At 48.7% G+C, this 17,783-nt stretch overlaps 1 protein-coding gene across 2 annotated transcripts; it reads left to right on the forward strand.

Annotated features, from left to right (window-relative positions):
- The first annotated feature begins 326 nt into the window (after positions 1-326).
- On the forward strand, positions 327-15,616 carry LOC127344570 (uncharacterized). 2 transcript variants are annotated; one of them, XM_071828484.1, is made up of 20 exons: positions 327-870; positions 964-1,152; positions 1,233-1,480; positions 1,580-1,652; positions 1,736-1,792; positions 2,035-2,114; positions 2,213-2,275; positions 2,581-2,668; positions 2,767-2,869; positions 2,971-3,074; positions 3,751-3,824; positions 4,020-4,084; positions 6,682-6,830; positions 6,938-7,005; positions 7,083-7,143; positions 13,930-13,967; positions 14,239-14,307; positions 14,487-14,763; positions 15,118-15,241; positions 15,352-15,616. In XM_071828484.1, the coding sequence occupies exons 1-19, from the start codon at positions 595-597 to the stop codon at positions 15,145-15,147; spliced, it is 2,112 nt and encodes a 703-aa protein (XP_071684585.1). In that variant the 5' UTR covers positions 327-594; the 3' UTR covers positions 15,148-15,241; positions 15,352-15,616. The 2 variants fall into 2 exon arrangements, with proteins under 2 accessions (XP_071684585.1, XP_071684586.1); XM_071828485.1 differs by having other exon boundaries at positions 334-870; positions 6,673-6,830.
- Positions 15,617-17,783: the final 2,167 nt, after the last annotated feature.

A 17,783-nucleotide genomic window follows, 5' to 3' on the forward strand; every position in this document is an offset into this window, starting at 1 on the left:
GGCGTTGAGAATGGCCGACGGTGGAAGGGTTGCGGCCATAGGCGAGCGAATTTCAGTTGCCCACTTTTAGCCGTAGCTCTCGAGATCTCGCTATCTCCATGGTCACACGAGTTAATGCAGCGAATGCCCTCTTTGCACCAGCTAGCAAGTTCCGAGCCTAACTCCATGGAAAATGGCGGATTCGAGACCGACCTTCTCCTTCCTACCAAACACCTCCTTTTTTTTAGACGACCAAACACCCCCTTCTTGTTGGATACATTTGCAACGAGATGCAAAATGCAACCCCTTGTGAAGAGATAGCGAAGAGGCAAAGGCGAGGTATCGCACTATCAATATCGGCCGTCCATTTCGAATCGAACCTGCGTGACCAACACACCCGGAGCCGCGCAGTTACGCACTTCTCGCCAGTCACCAAGCTCCGGTCCCGTTGCCGGAGAAGATTTGCCGCCGCCGCCGCCGCCGCCGCCGCCGCCGCCGCCGCCACCAGGCTTCAATCGCTCAGTTTCCACATTCGCACCCCACAGAACGGACACGGAGCGCGCGGCTGACCGAATCACCACCGCTCCGCCGGCCATCCTCCGCCCGAACGCCCGAATGCGCTGCCGCCACTTCCTAAACCCCATCCTCTCCCCTCTCTCCTTCGCAAAACCCCCTCCCCGTCCCCTCGCCTGCCGCGCCCGCGCCGTCGCCCAGCTGCCCGCGCAGCGCCGCGCCGCCCTCGCCGAGCCCGATGTCGGCATCTCCCGCTTCGCCTCCTCGCTCCCCGGCTTCCGCGGCGCGCTCAAGCAGCGCTACTCCGACTTCATCGTCCACGAGGTCGCCCGCGACGGGGCCCTCGTCCGCCTCACCTCCTTCGACCTCCCCGACGAGGTAGCCCCCTTGTGCTCAACCCACTGCGGTTTTCAGGATTTCCATAGTCTGCTGACATCTCGTTTTGGATTGGTGCCATTCGCGGACTCGCAGGATGTAGATGCAGAGGACGAGGAGGCTGACCCCGACCCGGACCTCCCGCACACGCTGGAGTCCTTCCGGCTGCTCTGCGGCGATGCTGATGCTGACACGCTGAGGGAATTTCTGTCGAGGGTTTCAGAGGATGATAGCAATGTCTCGCCAATCATTCTCTCTCCTGACGCTGATAAGGCTCATCGCTCGGTTGGTTTTATCCTCCCAACATTGTGAGTTATACTGTAAACTGGGGTGTGAGGTTGTCATACACATTCCACATTTTCCAGGAGGTGCATGATTTCTTCAAGAGGAACTTCAAGTTCTTGGCCACTGATACCGTTGAACACAGCGATGGGGTTCAGAGGTGTATTAGGGTGCGGTTGAAGTCAGGGCCACGTGGACGGAGGAATTTTCGCGAGAAGGCGAGGAATAGGACGGGCATGGGAAGTTCCCGGCATTCGGGCTGGAGAGATGATAGGCCATTTGATAGTAGAGTCTCTGTAATCTGGCCTTATCATCTTGGGAAGTACCTCAGGTGATGGCATATGTTCCCAACATTTTTAATCTGTGGAAGCTTAGTATTTATGCATAAGGATGCACTGGATTGCACATTACATTGTAATTTATGCATCAGGTTTCATCTCTACAAGGAGAACAAGGACACCCAGGAGGCACTAAGAGTGATAGGAAAAATGTTGGGGCTTCAGGTACATGTTCGCCATTCTTTCATCAAAATTCTAGCGAATTCATACACATACTCGCTAATTACTCGTAACTACGTTATCCACAGCCACGGGCATTTGGGTTTGCAGGGACAAAGGATAAACGTGCTATTACAACCCAACAGGTTCTTTATTTCTACATTGATTTATGTTGTGCAACTCATGCAACATTTCAACCTCTTGCATTTCCTTCCATTGTTTTTTTGGACAATGTTACCTTCAATATAACAAACATGGTTCAAAATGGAAACTGTAATGATTTTTATCAGAAAAAGTTGGTACAAGGAAGAATGAATGCTATAGTTCGAGAAGAAACATATTTTTGATTTTTATTGGATTCATGATTTTTTAATTCTCTTCTCATCAGGTAACACTTTTCAGGGTACATGCCAGTAGGTTGGCTGCTCTAAATAATAAACTCATTGGCATTAAAGTTGGAGACTTTAAGTAAGTGTTTATGTGTATAATTTATGTGCAACAATTCTAATGTAATTGACCAAAAGTAATTGACAATTTGGTAATTGATGAACTTGTTATTTTTCTAGTTATGTGAAGGAGGGCCTTGTTCTTGGTCAACTCATGGGAAACCGATTTACGATTATCTTAAGGTGCATCTTCTCCTTGCTATATACTGATGGCACTATACAGAATTGTTATAATGAATTTGTTTGGTCTTCTGCAATATAAATGGTGCACATAGGTTGTCATTATGCTACAGCACAAGTTTGGTGGCTATGCCGCAACACAATATTATGCTAATTCACAATGGCTAGAACTTACAAAGAATTTCATAGTTTGGTGTCGTTGTGTAATGTGTACTATGATCGTACATTCCTGTCATGAACTTGTTATTTTTATTTTCAATTACAGAGGGATCGGAGAATTCATGCTTAACGTTTATGTTATTTGTCAGGAGTGTGGTGGCAGAATCAGAAGATGTGATTAAGGCAGCTGTTGATGGATTAATAAATAGTGGGTTTATTAATTACTACGGTCTACAGGTACAAGAAACATGTCCTCTTATTTCTTTTGCCTATGCTTCAAACTTTTGGCACTGTCCTCTGACTTGTATAACATTATTTGTATCGTTGTTTGCTAGCGTTTTGGTAGTGCTTCAGTACCAAATCATCTTGTTGGTGCTGCTTTGCTTAGAGGAGAGTGGAGAAATGCAGTTAGCTTGATACTTGATCCAAGGGAAGGAGATATCCTTGAGTAATTTTTGCTGTTCTACAACCAGAAATTTTAATATTTAGTAATTTTAACTTTTGGGGTTAAAATTGTTCGATTTAACTTAGCTGTGTACAGTGTGATGACATGAATGGGGTAAGGGAACATTATAAAGAGCATGGTGATATTGACTCTGCAATTCGGAATTTCCCTCGGCGTCTCGTAGCAGAGAGGGCTATTGTAAGTGTATTCAGTCTTCCTTTTCTTGGATTATATTGTTATATCTGAACATTTTTGTTGTCCTATCACAGCTATTGGCTATCTTTGTAATGATCTAGCTGGTGTTAGTGCTTGTAAAATCTATTTATTCATATCAGGTGAGATTAATGTGTCCCACACAACATTGAATTAGTGATGAGAGATACTTGTGATGTTATGGATCAACAGAAAGCAAGATGATGCCACAGATTTGTCTATGCCTATAAGTTAAACTTGGCTCGATTTTAGTACATGTTGTATGAAGTATACCAAGGTTCAAGAAAGCGTTATGCGTAATCGGTGCGGTGGCCTTCCGGTTAGCGCTTCAGCGTGCATAAGCGGCGCTTTTCCCTTCTTTTTTCTGTTTTTTTTCCGCTTAAGCGCTTATGCAATCGATGCGGAAGGCCTCCGCATTGCGCTTTAGCGCGCATAAGCGACACTTTTTTCCGCTTTCCCGAACCTTGAAGTATACTGTAATGGAGAAAACTTACCAACTTATGCTGGATGTGGTTATAAACAAGAAATTCGTACGTTGGTGTCTTGATTCAAATAGTATTAATTATTAACTTAAGTTATAACAAGGCAGCTTTCTTATCCTCCAATTCATCATCTAGTTTGACACTGGAACCTTTAAATCTGTGCTTTGTGTCTTTATCAGCTTCAGCGTTTGAAGAAGTACCTTGGCAACTATCTACAAGCACTGATGGCTATACCTAGACCACTGAGATTGATGTATGTTCTATTGCATGATTTATGTTTTCAGTGTGGACCAGTGATGGTAATTCGGGATGCACCATCTATGATGGCTGTAGTATTTTTCTAGAATCCATAATGCCAGAAAAGTAGTTACTTTTGTCTTATTTACCATGAAGACTTAAGTTCTACATATCTACATCTACCTATTAAGCCGTGTTAAAATTTATACAGGTATGTGCATAGTTACCAGAGTTACTTATGGAACCATGCTGCGAGTATGAGAGTTGGAAAGTACGGTTAGTATACTTTCTACTTCTGATGATTTTGATCTGATTAGATTCATTATTTTGAGACAAGCACTGGAGACTTTCTGCGGTTACTTCAAGAATTATAATACATTTTATTATGTAGCATACTAATTTAGGAGTTCTACTGAATGAAAATCCGCTCATACATAGAAAACAATTAAATAAATACTAAGTTGCAGGAGAGCACGTTTTTACCAATAATGATTCGGATGGGTGTGACTAGTTTACTCTTGTTTATGTTCATTCTCACCTTTGGCTTGTTCCAAGGTAACATGGGCATTGCGATATGTTTGAAAGACTTTATTTGCAAGTGTACTGTTGAAAAAAGCAGAGGTGTCAGTGCTATAATCTGGAAAAGAAAAGTTAGGCATGTTTAATTCAATCATATGAAACTATCTTCTACACCCAATATTTTGGTGCACTTTTTGGATGGGAACAGTAGAGCACTACTGAATATATAATATATAAATAGTTTCAATAGTACAAGAGAAAAGGTCCATAGGATCCACTCCTGTTATTGCAGGATTTGGAAAGATCTGCAGTATAAATTGCCACAAGAGGACCAAGCTTCTCTATATTGAACTTGGAGAAATATTTTTTGATCAAGACATGAGAATATCTTGCCAATACGGACACAGAAAATCTCGTCACAATAAAGAAGATTAGTGATAGTCCTCCTAGTCCTTAGCGACCTCTTATCGGTATTTTTTTTAATCGACTGTTTTTTTGATCAACTGCAGGGCCTCTGGTTTTCATTTAGTAGAAAATGACCAATTAATAAGGAAAAATGGTATTTCATCTTCCAAAATTAGATTTCGAGACAAGCATGTATTTCACATATTTTACCCTAGAAGGCCTTTTGGAACACAATATTTTTGGAATTCACCAAAAAGATCCCCCAACCACTATTTCTCATGTTTACGAACAAATATTTGACATCTTGAACTAATTCCGTGTCATGCACAATATTTATACCTTTGCAAGATTTGTGAAAGCTCATTTTAACACAAAATAAACATGAACTTCAAAATAAAATCAATTAAAAGCACTCATTTCCATACAACCTTTTGCATGAGTCGCCATACGCCCATTTGCATCAATTTTATTAAGTACTCTTATCACGAAGGCTGCATTTGATCTATACGAAGCACAATTATGTGATTTGAACTACATCTAGTATATCTGGGTCTTACAAGACTAGTTTGTATAGATGCAAGTGGTCCATCATTAGGGTACCCTCTACCCTCTTTAGTCCAAAAAAATGAACTCTACTAGTTTGTTGATGCAAGACTCTTCCACTAGATATTTCACCTCTGTCAATCCCTATATAAAACATATAATAAAACTCTTCTTCCAATGCATCCATCCATTTGCAAGATGAACTTTTTGTGGTCAAATCAAAGAGAGATAACCATGAACTCTCAATAATATACAAGGAACAACTATCAGCATACATAACAGCCAATTGCAAATGGTGGGCAAAGCAATGTACATAGAAACACAACTTCACAAGCACCACTGCCTTCAATCTCCTTCGGATCTACTGCCACCTGCACGAGATCTCACGCCATCCCACGCTTGCCCCTCAGAGAAGCCACAACGGGAGCACCATCATTGTCGCCTTGGTTGTCGCCGGCGCCACCACCACCGCCCTCGGTGGCTATGATACGAGGAAGGGTGGCTAACCTTGAGGCAGCCAGCAGCCGCTGTGTTCTTTCTTAGTGTTTCTTAAAGACCAGCCTCAACTTATATAGGTAGACATACTGCTAGATAGGATTCACCCATATACTGTCGAACAATATGTTTTCTCTTTCACGAACATGAATTGCTAATCTATTTTTTTTTTCATTTTCTTTTCATCTTGTAAAGTCTCTTTTGGGTGTGTGATTTGGAAGCTGGATATGTTGACTTCCATTGGTGAATTTTACTATTCGCTAATAGTTGTCGTAACTAGTATCTCATTTTATTTTTTTGTTTATAAACATCTATTAGTGTTTTACGCCATGTTTGACTATAAAACTATTTATGGATTTGTCGTTCTCAAAATTTAGTTATAACCGTTGACCAAAGGGGGATGGATCCCTCCCTTGGTTGTCTGATATTAGGTAGAAGATGGGACCTCCTCCTGCAGCGGATTTACGCGCTGGATAGCACCCCGTTTTTAATTCCGTCCCCCTTGGGACTCGAACCCGCGTGTGCTGACTGCGCACTCGCTGGCCTTGCCACTTAGCTAGCACTCAGTTCTCCAAAATTTAGTTCTAGTTACATGGCATGTAGCCAACTATCCGATTACGGTTCTCAAATGTTTTCGTCAGTTTGCGGCTTGTACATTCTTCACATTTATCCTAGATCTGCCAGCAGATGCAACAATTCATCCCAAAACTGATTTTTGCGAAGCACACAAGCCACTTCTCCACAAGTCCACATTAATTTTTTTTTGGCATGTTTAAGGACCCATTTATGTTTTTTTTTGCACTAATACTTATTCAAGGTGTTGAGACTCTGTTTTCGTTTTTCAAGGGTACCCTTTACTCTTCTTTCAGTTGTCTTTGTATGCTAATGGGTATACATCACAGGTCTTTCAGGAGTCATTGAAGGTGACTTGGTTTACAGAAAAGAATACCCTTTTGGAGAAGGATCGGTAACGGGTGCTTCAAACGATGATAGTACTAACACATCTGAAATGGACATATCTACTGAAACACTCCTGGAAGAAACAATCCAGTCTGTCAAGGTTTACTATAGACAATCAATCTAAAGCGTATTTACACACAAACGGTGTGAAACTTGTGCATGAGAGCTTCTGTTTGTGGAATTCCCTTTCATACACTCTTGTTGTAGATAGCTGATTCTGAAGATTTATTGAAGGCGGTGTACACGCTTGAGGATGTTGTCCTTCCTTTGCCTGGGTGATGAGCACTTGCTGTATGTTTTTTATTAATACATTTAATGGCTGAAGTTTTATGTTTACTTTTTCAATGTGCAGTTCAGAAACATTGTTTCCTGGGAATGAAGTTTCTGGGATTTACCATGAAATAGCTAACAAGGTAATGCTAGTTTTTCTCTGGATTTGATTGAATAACCATGCCTGTAAGGTTCTTGTTTTTTTCTACCTAACTACTAACTATAGGGTGTAGATGTATAATATGGGGTTTCCTTTTTTTCGTAATATTTTAATAGCTACTCATGTGCTATGTATACCTTATACTCCCTCCGATGTCAGATTAGTACAGTAGGTGATAATTTCTGATTTGGTTTTCCATTTTACAAGGCGCATGCTTCTACCGGAACAACTACTAATTTATGTCCTCCCATTATACGCTCCTTCTCTTTTCTTGGAAACATGCAGAGTCTGTGGCGGTGCTACATGCAAAACTTTGGGTCGGTGAGATCAATCACATCTTTGGCAAGACCCTTTTACCTTCTTCGGATCTTATACAATAATCTCTAGATGTTTAAGACATTACGATACATTGACATCACAGCTCAGCTCTCAGGTCCTAGCATTGCTACTGTCAGCGTGAAGTTGTCAACCAATCATGCTATTAGCTACTAGCGTCCACCCTTTATACCCTCCTTTGCTTGGCTCGGAAACCTGCCGAGTGAAGTTGTCAACCAATCATGCTATTAGCTAGCATTCAGCTTTCTGTTTTGGCAATAAATTCAGATGCATTCCACAGCTCTTGCTTTTTAACTGAAATCTGTAGGGGAGGCCCTGACAGTAAATTATATGTATAAACGCAAGATATTACAAGAGAGGTGGGAGGGGATGTACAAAGGGCGTAGCCTGAAGATTACAAACTGTCTAGCCAGTCAACAAGGGCAAACATAAGGTCCTCCATTCTGTAAGAAAGAAGAAAAGGCTCTCTTTTAACAGAGAAGGACCAAGAGCTAAATCTAGGATTTACATTGTCAAAAATTTGGGCATTCCTCTGCTTCCAAATGGTCCAGGCAGCAGTAGAGAAACCTCAAAGACAAAGGGTGGTAGGGGCTAGGGTTCTACCGGGTCTAGGGCGGAGGTTGTAAGGGTGGAAGTGAGGGCGGAGAGGCTGGAGAGCTCGGCGCCGGCGGCTGGGCGCCGTCGCGGAGGAAGGAGGCGGCGGCTAGGGTTGGTGCGGCGGGGCGCAGGGGTCTCCCGTCTCCCTTCAGGAGACGAGACAGTAATGATACTGAATATTGTCTGATTAATCTCGAAGGGGTACAAGTGTTTATATAGGAGGACGGCCTCCTCTAAACCCTAATTTACTTGGGCTAAGCCCCTAATTTACTTGGGCTAAGCCCACAACTAGCCACTAGTGGGCTTCCTGCGTGTATAGGTTAAACCGACCATAACATCTCTCCCCGCCTTCTCAAACAGCTCGTCCTCGAGCTGAACTTCTGGAAACTGCTGGCGGAGATCTTCAAGCTTCTCCCAAGTCGCCTCGTCCTCTGGCAGGCCTGTCCAATGCACCAAGAGGTGCCAAACACCCCGGCGCTGCTGGGCCTTCAACACGCGAGCCACACTCGCCGGGGCAGGCTCGAGACGCCCATCCGAAGTAGGTGAAAGAGCTGGTGGTGCAGAAGGAGGGTCGCCCCGGTAGGCCCCGACGTTGAAGACGTCGTGGAGGCGCGAGCCCGCAGGCAGCTCAAGGCGGTAGGCGAGCTTGCCGATGCGCTCCAGCACACGGAAGGGACCGGCGTAACGAGGTCCCAACTTGCGCCTGGAGCGCGGGTCCAAGGACTGGGTCGTCCGGTGAAGAAGGCGTAGCCAGACCCAGTCGCCCACCGCAAACTCCGCCTCGCGATGGTGTGCATCATAGTACCTCCTGGCCTCGAGCACGAAGAAGTCGGCCGGCGCGCCTCGGCTAGTATCTCGTCGCGGGTGCAGCGACGGGTCATCCGCCGTCTCAGTACGGGCCGTGCCAGACGCATAGGGAAGCATCGCCGGCGGTGGCCTCCCGTAGACCACCTCAAAGGGAGTAGCGTGCAGCGCGGAGTGGTAGGACGTGTTGTAGCAGTACTCGGCCCACGCCAGCTAGTCCACCCAAGCTCGTGGACGATCCCCGGTGATGCAGCGCAGGTACATGGCGATGATCTTGTTGACGACCTCGGACTGGCCGTCCGTCTGAGGATGAAATGCCGTGCTCATGCAGAGCTTCACGCCCGCCAACCCAAAGAGGTCCCTCCAGACGTGACCCGTGAACACAGGATCACGATCACTGACGATGGAGGACGGAAACCCGTGGAGGCGAACGATGCCGTCGAAGAAGGTGCGTGCCACGGACGCCGCCGTATAGGATGTCCGAGGGCGATAAAGTGCGCGTACTTGGAGAAGCGGTCAACCACTGTGAGGATGACGGACTTGCCGCCAACCTTCGGCAGCCCCTCGATGAAGTCCATGGAGATGTCCGCCCACACCTGGGACGGCACGTCCAGCGGCTGCAGCAAGCCCGCCGGACGGAGCGTCTCCGTCTTGTTCCGCTGGCATGTGACACACGCCCGCACCCAGTCTCGCACCAGGGCGCCATCCCCTGGAATGTAAAAATCAGCGCGGAGACGGTGCAGGGTCTTACGGACGCCTCGTGACTGCGCAGAATGCGCCAAGGACAACGCCCGGTGGCGCATGTCTCCATGATCCGGCACGAAGATGCGGCGTCCATGGAGGAGTAGTCCTCGTCCGAGCGCCATGGCGCGGCCAGCCGCCGTCGGCCGTGCACCGGCACGCCTGCTGCGCATCCGCGGCCGTGGCGATAGCGCGGCGAACCTCGTCGATGAAGGCGAAAGATGGCCGGAGTGGATGCAGAGGGCTGCACCGACCGTGGGCGCGTCCGCGATGTCGTCAACGTCTCGGCGGGACAGGCGTCGCGATCGTGTTGAGGCGGCCGGCGGTACTCGACGGTGAAGTCGGCCGAAGAGCTTGTCGATCCACCGGTGTTGCGGCACGGTGGAGAGGCGCCGATCCAAAGAAGAACTTCATGTCGTAGTGGTCCGTGCGCACACGGAATGTCCGGCCCCAAAGATACGCCCGCCGGTGGCGCACCGCTGGACCAGCCCGATCAGCTCGCGCTCATATGCGGCGAGCTTGTGGTGGCGCGCGGCGAAGGGCGCGAAGAAGGCGAGTGGACCCTCGCCCTGGTGAAGGACGGCGCCGAAGCCAATGCCGGAGGCGTCGCAGTCCACCACGAACGGCTCGTCGAAGTCCGGCATCTGAAGAACGGGAACCGTCGTGAGTGCCCGCTGCAGGGCGGCGAAGGCCGTGGCCGCCTCCTCGTCCCAGGAGAAGGCGTCGCGGCGAAGCAGGCGCGTGAGGGGCGCGGCGATGAGGCCGAAGTCCTGGATGTATCGCCGGTAGTATCCTGCGAGGCCCAAAAATCCGCGAAGAGCTCGCGGCGACTGGATGTTCGGCCAGGCGGCGACGGCAGCGACCTTGTCCGCGTCCATCGCGACACCGTCGGCGGAGATGACGTGGCCCAAGTACGCGACGGAGGTCGTGCCAAACGAGCACTTCGAGCGCTTGAGATGAAGACGATGCGCTCGAAGCTCGTTGAAGATGATGGCCACGTGCTGCAGGTGCTCCACCCAGGATGCGCTGTAGATCAAAATATCATCAAAGAAAACAAGCACAAAGCGGCGTAAGTAGGGGCTGAGCACGTCGTTCATCAGGGCCTGGAAGGTCGCCGGTGCGTTGGAGAGGCCGAACGGCATCACCAAAAACTCGTAGTGGCCATGGTGAGTGCGGAACGCCGTCTTGGCGATGTCGTCCGGGTGCATGCGCACCTGATGATAGCCCGAGCGCAAGTCGAGCTTGGTGAAGAAGCGCGCGCCATGCAACTCGTCCAAGAGCTCATCCACGACGGGGATGGGGAACTTGTCCTTGGACGTGACGGTGTTGAGGGCGCGGAAGTCGATGCAGAAACGCCACGTGCCGTCGGTCTTGCGCACAAGGAGCACGGGGGCGCATAACGGTGACGTCGAGATCCGAATGATGCCCTGTGCTAGCATGACCGCCACCTGGCGCTCGAGCTCGTCCTTCGCACTGGGGTATGCCGGTACGGCCGCACGGCCTACGGGTGCCGTGTTTGGCGGCAGGTGGATGCGGTGGTCACAGGATCGCGAGGAGGAGGCCTGCGGCTCGTCGAAGAGGTCGCCGTCTTTGTGCGATAAGTCGGCCAGGAGCGGATGCGCCTCGTCGAGCGCGGCGGCCATCAGGTGGAGCTGCGGGGATGTGCCAGTGCTGCCCACGCCCGTCCAGTGAACACGGCGGCCGCCCTCGCGCCAGAAGATGAGGGACAGCACGTCGAGGTCCCACATGATGGGGCCTAAGGTGCTCAGGAAGTCGAGGCCGAGGATGAAGTCGTAGCAGCCCAAGTCGATGCCGACGCAGTCGATGGAGAACGGCTCGTCGCCCACGAGCACGGGAACCTGTCGCGCCACGCCCTGGCACGTAAGACGATCCCCGTTGGCGACGGTGACGCTGTACTTCTCCGATCCCGCCGGCTGGAGAGCGAGGCGGCGCATGGCGGTGTTGGACAGGAAGTTGTGCGTGGAGCCCGTGTGCACCAGCGCAGTGAGACGCTCCCCATTGATCGTCACCGGAAGCAGCATCGTCTTTGCCGTCTTGATGCCCGCCATAGCATGAAGAGAGACGACGAAGGCGGACGCGTCGACTGGCGCGTAGGTCGTGACACCGGCCTCAGTGACGGTGGCGGCCGCGAGCTCGGCGGTGAGGGCCTCAACGTCGTCGACGGTCTCCAGGTAGAAGAGGCGGGCGCACGTGTGGCCCGGTGCGTACTTCTCTTCGCAGTTGAAGCACAGCCCCTGGCGGCGCCGCTCAAGCTGCTTCGCAGCCGTCAGCTGCTTGAAGGGGCGAGTCGGCGCAGGAGGGCCTGCGGGCGCGGCTGACCAGCGCGGGCGCGGCGAGGCGGTGGGCGTCGGGGCGGGTCGGGGCGGGTCGGGGCGCGGACGAGCGCTGCCACGTTGCGCGTAGACCCGCCGCATGGCGAGGGCGCGCTGCTCGTAGGCTCGTGCGTAGTACATGGCCGTCTGCAGTCCGCCGCTCGCGCATCTCGACGTCGACGCAGATGTAGTCGGGGAGGCCGCCGACGAAGAGATCGGCGCGCCGCCGCGCCGAGACGCCCGGGCATGGCACGCGAGCGCCCGAAAGCGGTTGGCGAAGTCTGGACCGTGGTGGTGAAGGCGAGGTGTCCCGGCTCGGCGGCGGCTGCCGCGGAGGGTCGGCCCAAACCGCCGGAGGCACAGGTCGCGAAACGCTCCCGGGCGGCATCCCGCCCTCGTCTGCTCGAGGGCGTAGTACCAAGTCCGCGCGGTGCCCCGTAGGTGATAGGAGGCGATCCACGTGCGGTCGGCGCCGAGCGTCCGCTGCCCCGAAAACCGCTCACACCGGTTCGGCCCGATTCGGGGGTCGGTGGCGCCGTCGTAGGTGGCGAACTCCCGGCTTGGTGAAGCGGGGCGGCTGCTATGCCGAGGCGGGACCTCGGGGCGCCCTCTGGCGGCCCGGGTTGAAGGACGTGCTCGCGGCGACGGGGGCCGCAAACCCGCCAGGACCGCCAAAGGGGTGGGCGGGCTGCTGAACCGTCGTCCGCGCCGCAGTCTGAGTGTAGACGGGCGACGCGTCGGTCCATGTGGGAATTGGCGAGGGCGATGGCGGCCACCACGCGGGGCGGCCTTTGCTGGCAGCGGAGGCGGGCGGTGTCGGGGTGGCGGACGGAACCGGAGCGGCGGCCGGTGGGGGCGGCGGGTGCTGGCCGGCTTTGATCTCCGCGAGCTCGAAGCGGATGGGGCGCGGAGACTGTCGGCGAGGTCCGCCAAAGTAGCGGGCAGGAGGTCGAGGCCCATGGGGGCGGCGGCGGCCTGGTCTCCGTTGGCGGCGGTGGCGGCCCCCTGCAGCGCGTGGGTGCATGTCATGGCGGCGGAGGTGGCGGGGGTGGTGTTGGTGGCGGCGGCGGACGTGGCGGCGATGGGGTCGACGGGGGGGCTGTTGGAGCCCATGAGACCTAGGCAATCTGATACCAAAGTGGTAGGGGCTAGGGTTCTACCGGGTCTAGGGCGGAGGTTGTAAGGGTGGAAGTGAGGGCGGAGAGGCTGGAGAGCTCGGCGCCGGCGGCTGGGCGCCGTCGCGGAGGAAGGAGGCGGCGGCTAGGGTTGGTGCGGCGGGGCGCAGGGGTCTCCTGTCTCCCTTCAGGAGACGAGACAGTAATGATACTGAATATTGTCTGATTAATCTCGAAGGGGTACAAGTGTTTATATAGGAGGACGGCCTCCTCTAAACCCTAATTTACTTGGGCTAAGCCCCTAATTTAGTTGGGCTAAGCCCACAACTAGTCATTAGTGGGCTTCCTGCGTGTATAGGTCAGACCGACCATAACAAAGGGTTTTTCAAAGGATGATCTAAAGCATGTTGATAAGGTCCTGACTAACATCCAGCCGAACATTGATCGAAAGCCAGCAGCGCTTGCTAAAAGAGCAATCGCAGAGGCTGCAGCGATCACCGTCATCAGTCCAGAAAATTTTCTTTCAGTATATTTCCATCGCGGCCTTTGTTAGTTTGGATCCATCTTAATCTTTGTGTCGAACACAAATATACCTAATAATTTGAAATCTTAGGAATATTATCTATCTGGTTTTGTGGATACTCTTTGTATACATGCTAGAAGTAGTGGAGTCTTAAGCAATTTCTTATGTTGGGATTTATGAAGTTGTTTTCTCCGTGAGTTATAAAAAACTTGGCATACTTGTGGAGCGCAAACCTATTTTAGTCAGACTGGAAAAAAGATAATATATGCATTTTCTTATTAGATGTGTATTTAATGTCTATTTTGGTTTTTGTGTCTCAGGATGGTATCAGCTTGACAGAGAGCATCCACGGTGTCGAGTAAGCTAGTTTGTTCCTATATATGCATGTTACTTTGTGAAGCAAATTTAAAGCTTTGTATGGGTATTATGGTCACAACAGGCCTCTAGAAAATGGGCATTTGTAACACATCCAATGGAAACTAGGGTTTACATTTGGTCACAAAAATTGCATATTTGGGGCAACTACTGTGTTACCCTATTCATATTCATGCAATTGTTGATCTTTTTATTTTAACATTCAACTCTGCATACTAACTGTTGTGCTGGGTGACACAATTGCCAACTCTAAGGGAATTCTCAATTACAAGCATAAAAGGAGGTTACCGCCGTGTAATGCAACGACCTGTTGACTGTGACTGGTATGTGCAACTTAAAGAAAATCGTAATGTTTCGTTCAGTCAATTGCTTTGTTTATGTTTGGGTTTGTTTAACTTTTACCTATTTGCTATACAGTGACTTCTATATGTTCAATGCAGTTGTTTGTCCCTTTGTAGGATATTTGATGGTTTTCAGTTAAATCGTTTCCTAATGGCTGCAGGGACCTCATGACTTACACGGATGACAAAATACAATTAGTGGAAACCGATTTAGATGTGCTATCCAAAGCCAAGCCATCGGAAGCAAACAAACTATTATCTACTGGGACATCATATGAAGATTCATTGAAAACCTCTGGAGCAACCATCCTAGCAGAGACCAAATCTATTGGCTGCTCAGATCTGTTACCAGAGCTTGCTGTAAAACTAACTTTTACTCTACCAGCATCATCTTATGCTACAATGGCTATCAGAGAGTTGACGAAGACTTCAACTTCGGTATTTGCCTACCATTTATTTGGTTTGATTTAAATATTTTTATTTCGCTTTGCTTCTGCAACATTTTATTCTTTTAGTTCTTTAATTGGCACTGGACATTACAGGGCATTTCATCTAAATGCTGTTCAAGTGAGTTAGTATTTGTCATTTTGCCTGTGCTGTTATTGATTTACAACTAATGGCTGCTTAAGTTACATCTGTATATGCCTCAATGAATGAATGGAAAACTTAGCTGAGTTATAACTGTTTGTGTTATTTACCGAATTCATTACTCTTTTTATATCTGGCATTTCTCTTGTTAATAAACTTTGCTGGATCAGTGTGGAGCTCATAATTCTTTACGGTTGCACTCAGGTTGATTATCAGAAAGCATTGAACTCCTGAACCTACAGCTATGTGCATTACTTGCGAAAGCTGATCTCTAATGTTGAACGTGTGGAAGTTGCGGGCATAAGTTACATCAGTAAACACTGCTCTGGTAAGTATTTTTCTCTAGGTCAATATATTTGCTACCGCATTTGGTGTTTTGGACTGTAGTAATTTTTGGCAAATAAACTCTAGTAACCGGATGCTTCTTTGTGCTTGCAGTGATAAACTTCCATAATTCTGGATTCTACGCCTTGACTTCTGTAGCATTTCTGCATGTCATTAAGAGGAACATGCGATCAGCTACTGTGAAAAAAACGACAAATATATAATAGGATGCCTCACCGAGTACTATAGGCAGTTTACCCCCGAAAAGAAAAGAAGAGCTACTTACTAACAGTTTTGTATAACCTATCAGGGATGTTGCACGGATCAGCAGTGGCAAAGTGCACACGGCACATCCGGATCCTGACTATCCCATAGGATACATCTCTGTGGAACCTTTTTGATAAAGTAAATTTTTCTTAAAAATTCAGCACGAAATAAACCATATCTTAAAAACAATTCTGAAAATAACCCTTTGCATTACTCTTGCCAAAATAAGTCATGTCTAGTAGCATTAGAGCATCTCCATCGGGGCGCCCCCGATAGCTTTTTGGGGCCGGAAGCCAAAATGGTCTCACACCGACGCGTCCCAAAAAGCGCGGCGCGTTTTCGATTCCAATAGAAGCGCCGGCAACCCCGTGCCGGCCCCTTTGCCGAGTGCGTGGATTGGGCGCGCCGGCACCTCGCGGCACGTCAGAAACCGCGCGTGGGCTCTACCTGGCAGCCAGACGCACCGCTTTCCCCACCCCCACCCATGCTTGAGCCGACTCCCACCCCTCTAAAACGCCATCGCCACCGTTGCCGTCGTGCCCCATGCTTGCAATAGACACACCGCTGTCCATCGACACCGTTGCTACCCCCTCGATTGGCGGATGTTGTTTCGACCATAACATAGGATGCCGTTACTGCCGCACAACTGCCCCGCCTGCAAGGTGTTCGTCGGATTGCTGCGATGGACAACGACGATGAGATGATGGTGCAGCTGTTTAGTGAGGAGCTGTTCATGCTCAACTTCAGGCGGATCTGGCTACACATTTGTGGGCGAGGAGAGGAGCCGCTAACAATGCATGATTTAATTTGAATTATTGTATGAATAATTTAATTTCTATTTGTGTGATTGTATGGATAATTTAATTTCAATTTGTGTGATTGTATGAATAATTTAATTTCTATTTATGTGATTGATATGTTGTTTCAAAATACAGTAAAAAAGAAAAGAAAAGTTTTTGGGGCCATTTGAAACCATTTGAAACAATTCGATGATATAGTTTGGAAACGATGTTGCCTAGAAACTTGTGTCCCAGGTTTGCTGCCTTTGAAGATGAACTTGTATTGCTCATGGATAGGCTCCCAATTAATGATTCCTCGTAATTGCAGCTATAACCCGAAAACTTTTCATGCATTGCGTAAGGCCTCATCTTTCTTGACGAGGAAGTTAGCTCCTCTCACTGACTTACTTGGAGTAGGCTCAGTAAAATCATCATCATCTCCCACACCAACATCCTCACCATCGTATTGTATTGCAAATTCTTGTAATGAAATTTATTGTGATGCATAATCTGTGATAAAATATCTAGTGCACCACAAGTGTAACCAAAAGACTCATCATCCAAACTACACACAACAAAGTGAACATGACAATTGCAATTAAATTTAGAACATGGAACAATGGAAACTGAACACGACAATATGTTGGCTAATTTGATAAATAACTACAATACATTGTTAAATAAGGTGCACTATATGTCATCAGAACAATGTAAAATATTCCATTTGCATAGATAAGGTACGCTATATGCATAAGAACATGATATTCAAGCAAACATTTGGGAAAAAAAGACGAGTTTACCTTTGAGGCACTTTTCCGAACACAACGAGCGCTTGCGACCGTGGCGGTGGGTGACATCGGCTCGGTCTCCAACGGTGGAACATTGTAATGACGGTGCCCAGAGGGTACGATGGTGAAGGGAAGGTGAAAGTGCATGGAGCCCCCATGTGTGGTTTTGGTAATTAATGACAATCCGTATGGACTAATGTTTGCATTGAGTTATATTTGTAGGAGTTGTCCATAGGCAATTCTTGAACCATTTGTTGGCTTCAAGGTTGCAATAAGAAGAAATTGATGAAGGATATCAAGTGTCAAGTATGTCTTGAAGATAAAGATGAAGTGAGCCCTCAAGTTACTTCAAGACATCAATATGATGAAGAATGAAGAATGAAGTGCAAGTTCAAGATGAGCCAACTCGAAGAGTTCATAAGCTTGAAGCTTGCCATGGAGAAATGAAGTGCAAGTTCAAGATGAGCCATCTCGAAGAGATCCTTTGCTTGAGTCTTGCCATCCATATGGTGATCATGGATATGTGAAGATGCGCCGAAGAAGAAGCTCTCCCATGATGGATTATGGCGGAGCAATCCACAAGACTTCGTCAAGCAAGCACAAGCAAGAAAGGCGTTCCATCTTGTTGAGGTCAAGATCGTCGTCATCGAGCTCAAGTGGAATGCGCAAGTATAAGGTTTGCTCTTGATAGGGTTTCTTTCTCACCGGTCTC

The sequence above is a fragment of the Lolium perenne genome, chromosome 3 (assembly GCF_019359855.2).
Source record: "Lolium perenne isolate Kyuss_39 chromosome 3, Kyuss_2.0, whole genome shotgun sequence".
NCBI lineage: Eukaryota > Viridiplantae > Streptophyta > Magnoliopsida > Poales > Poaceae > Lolium > Lolium perenne.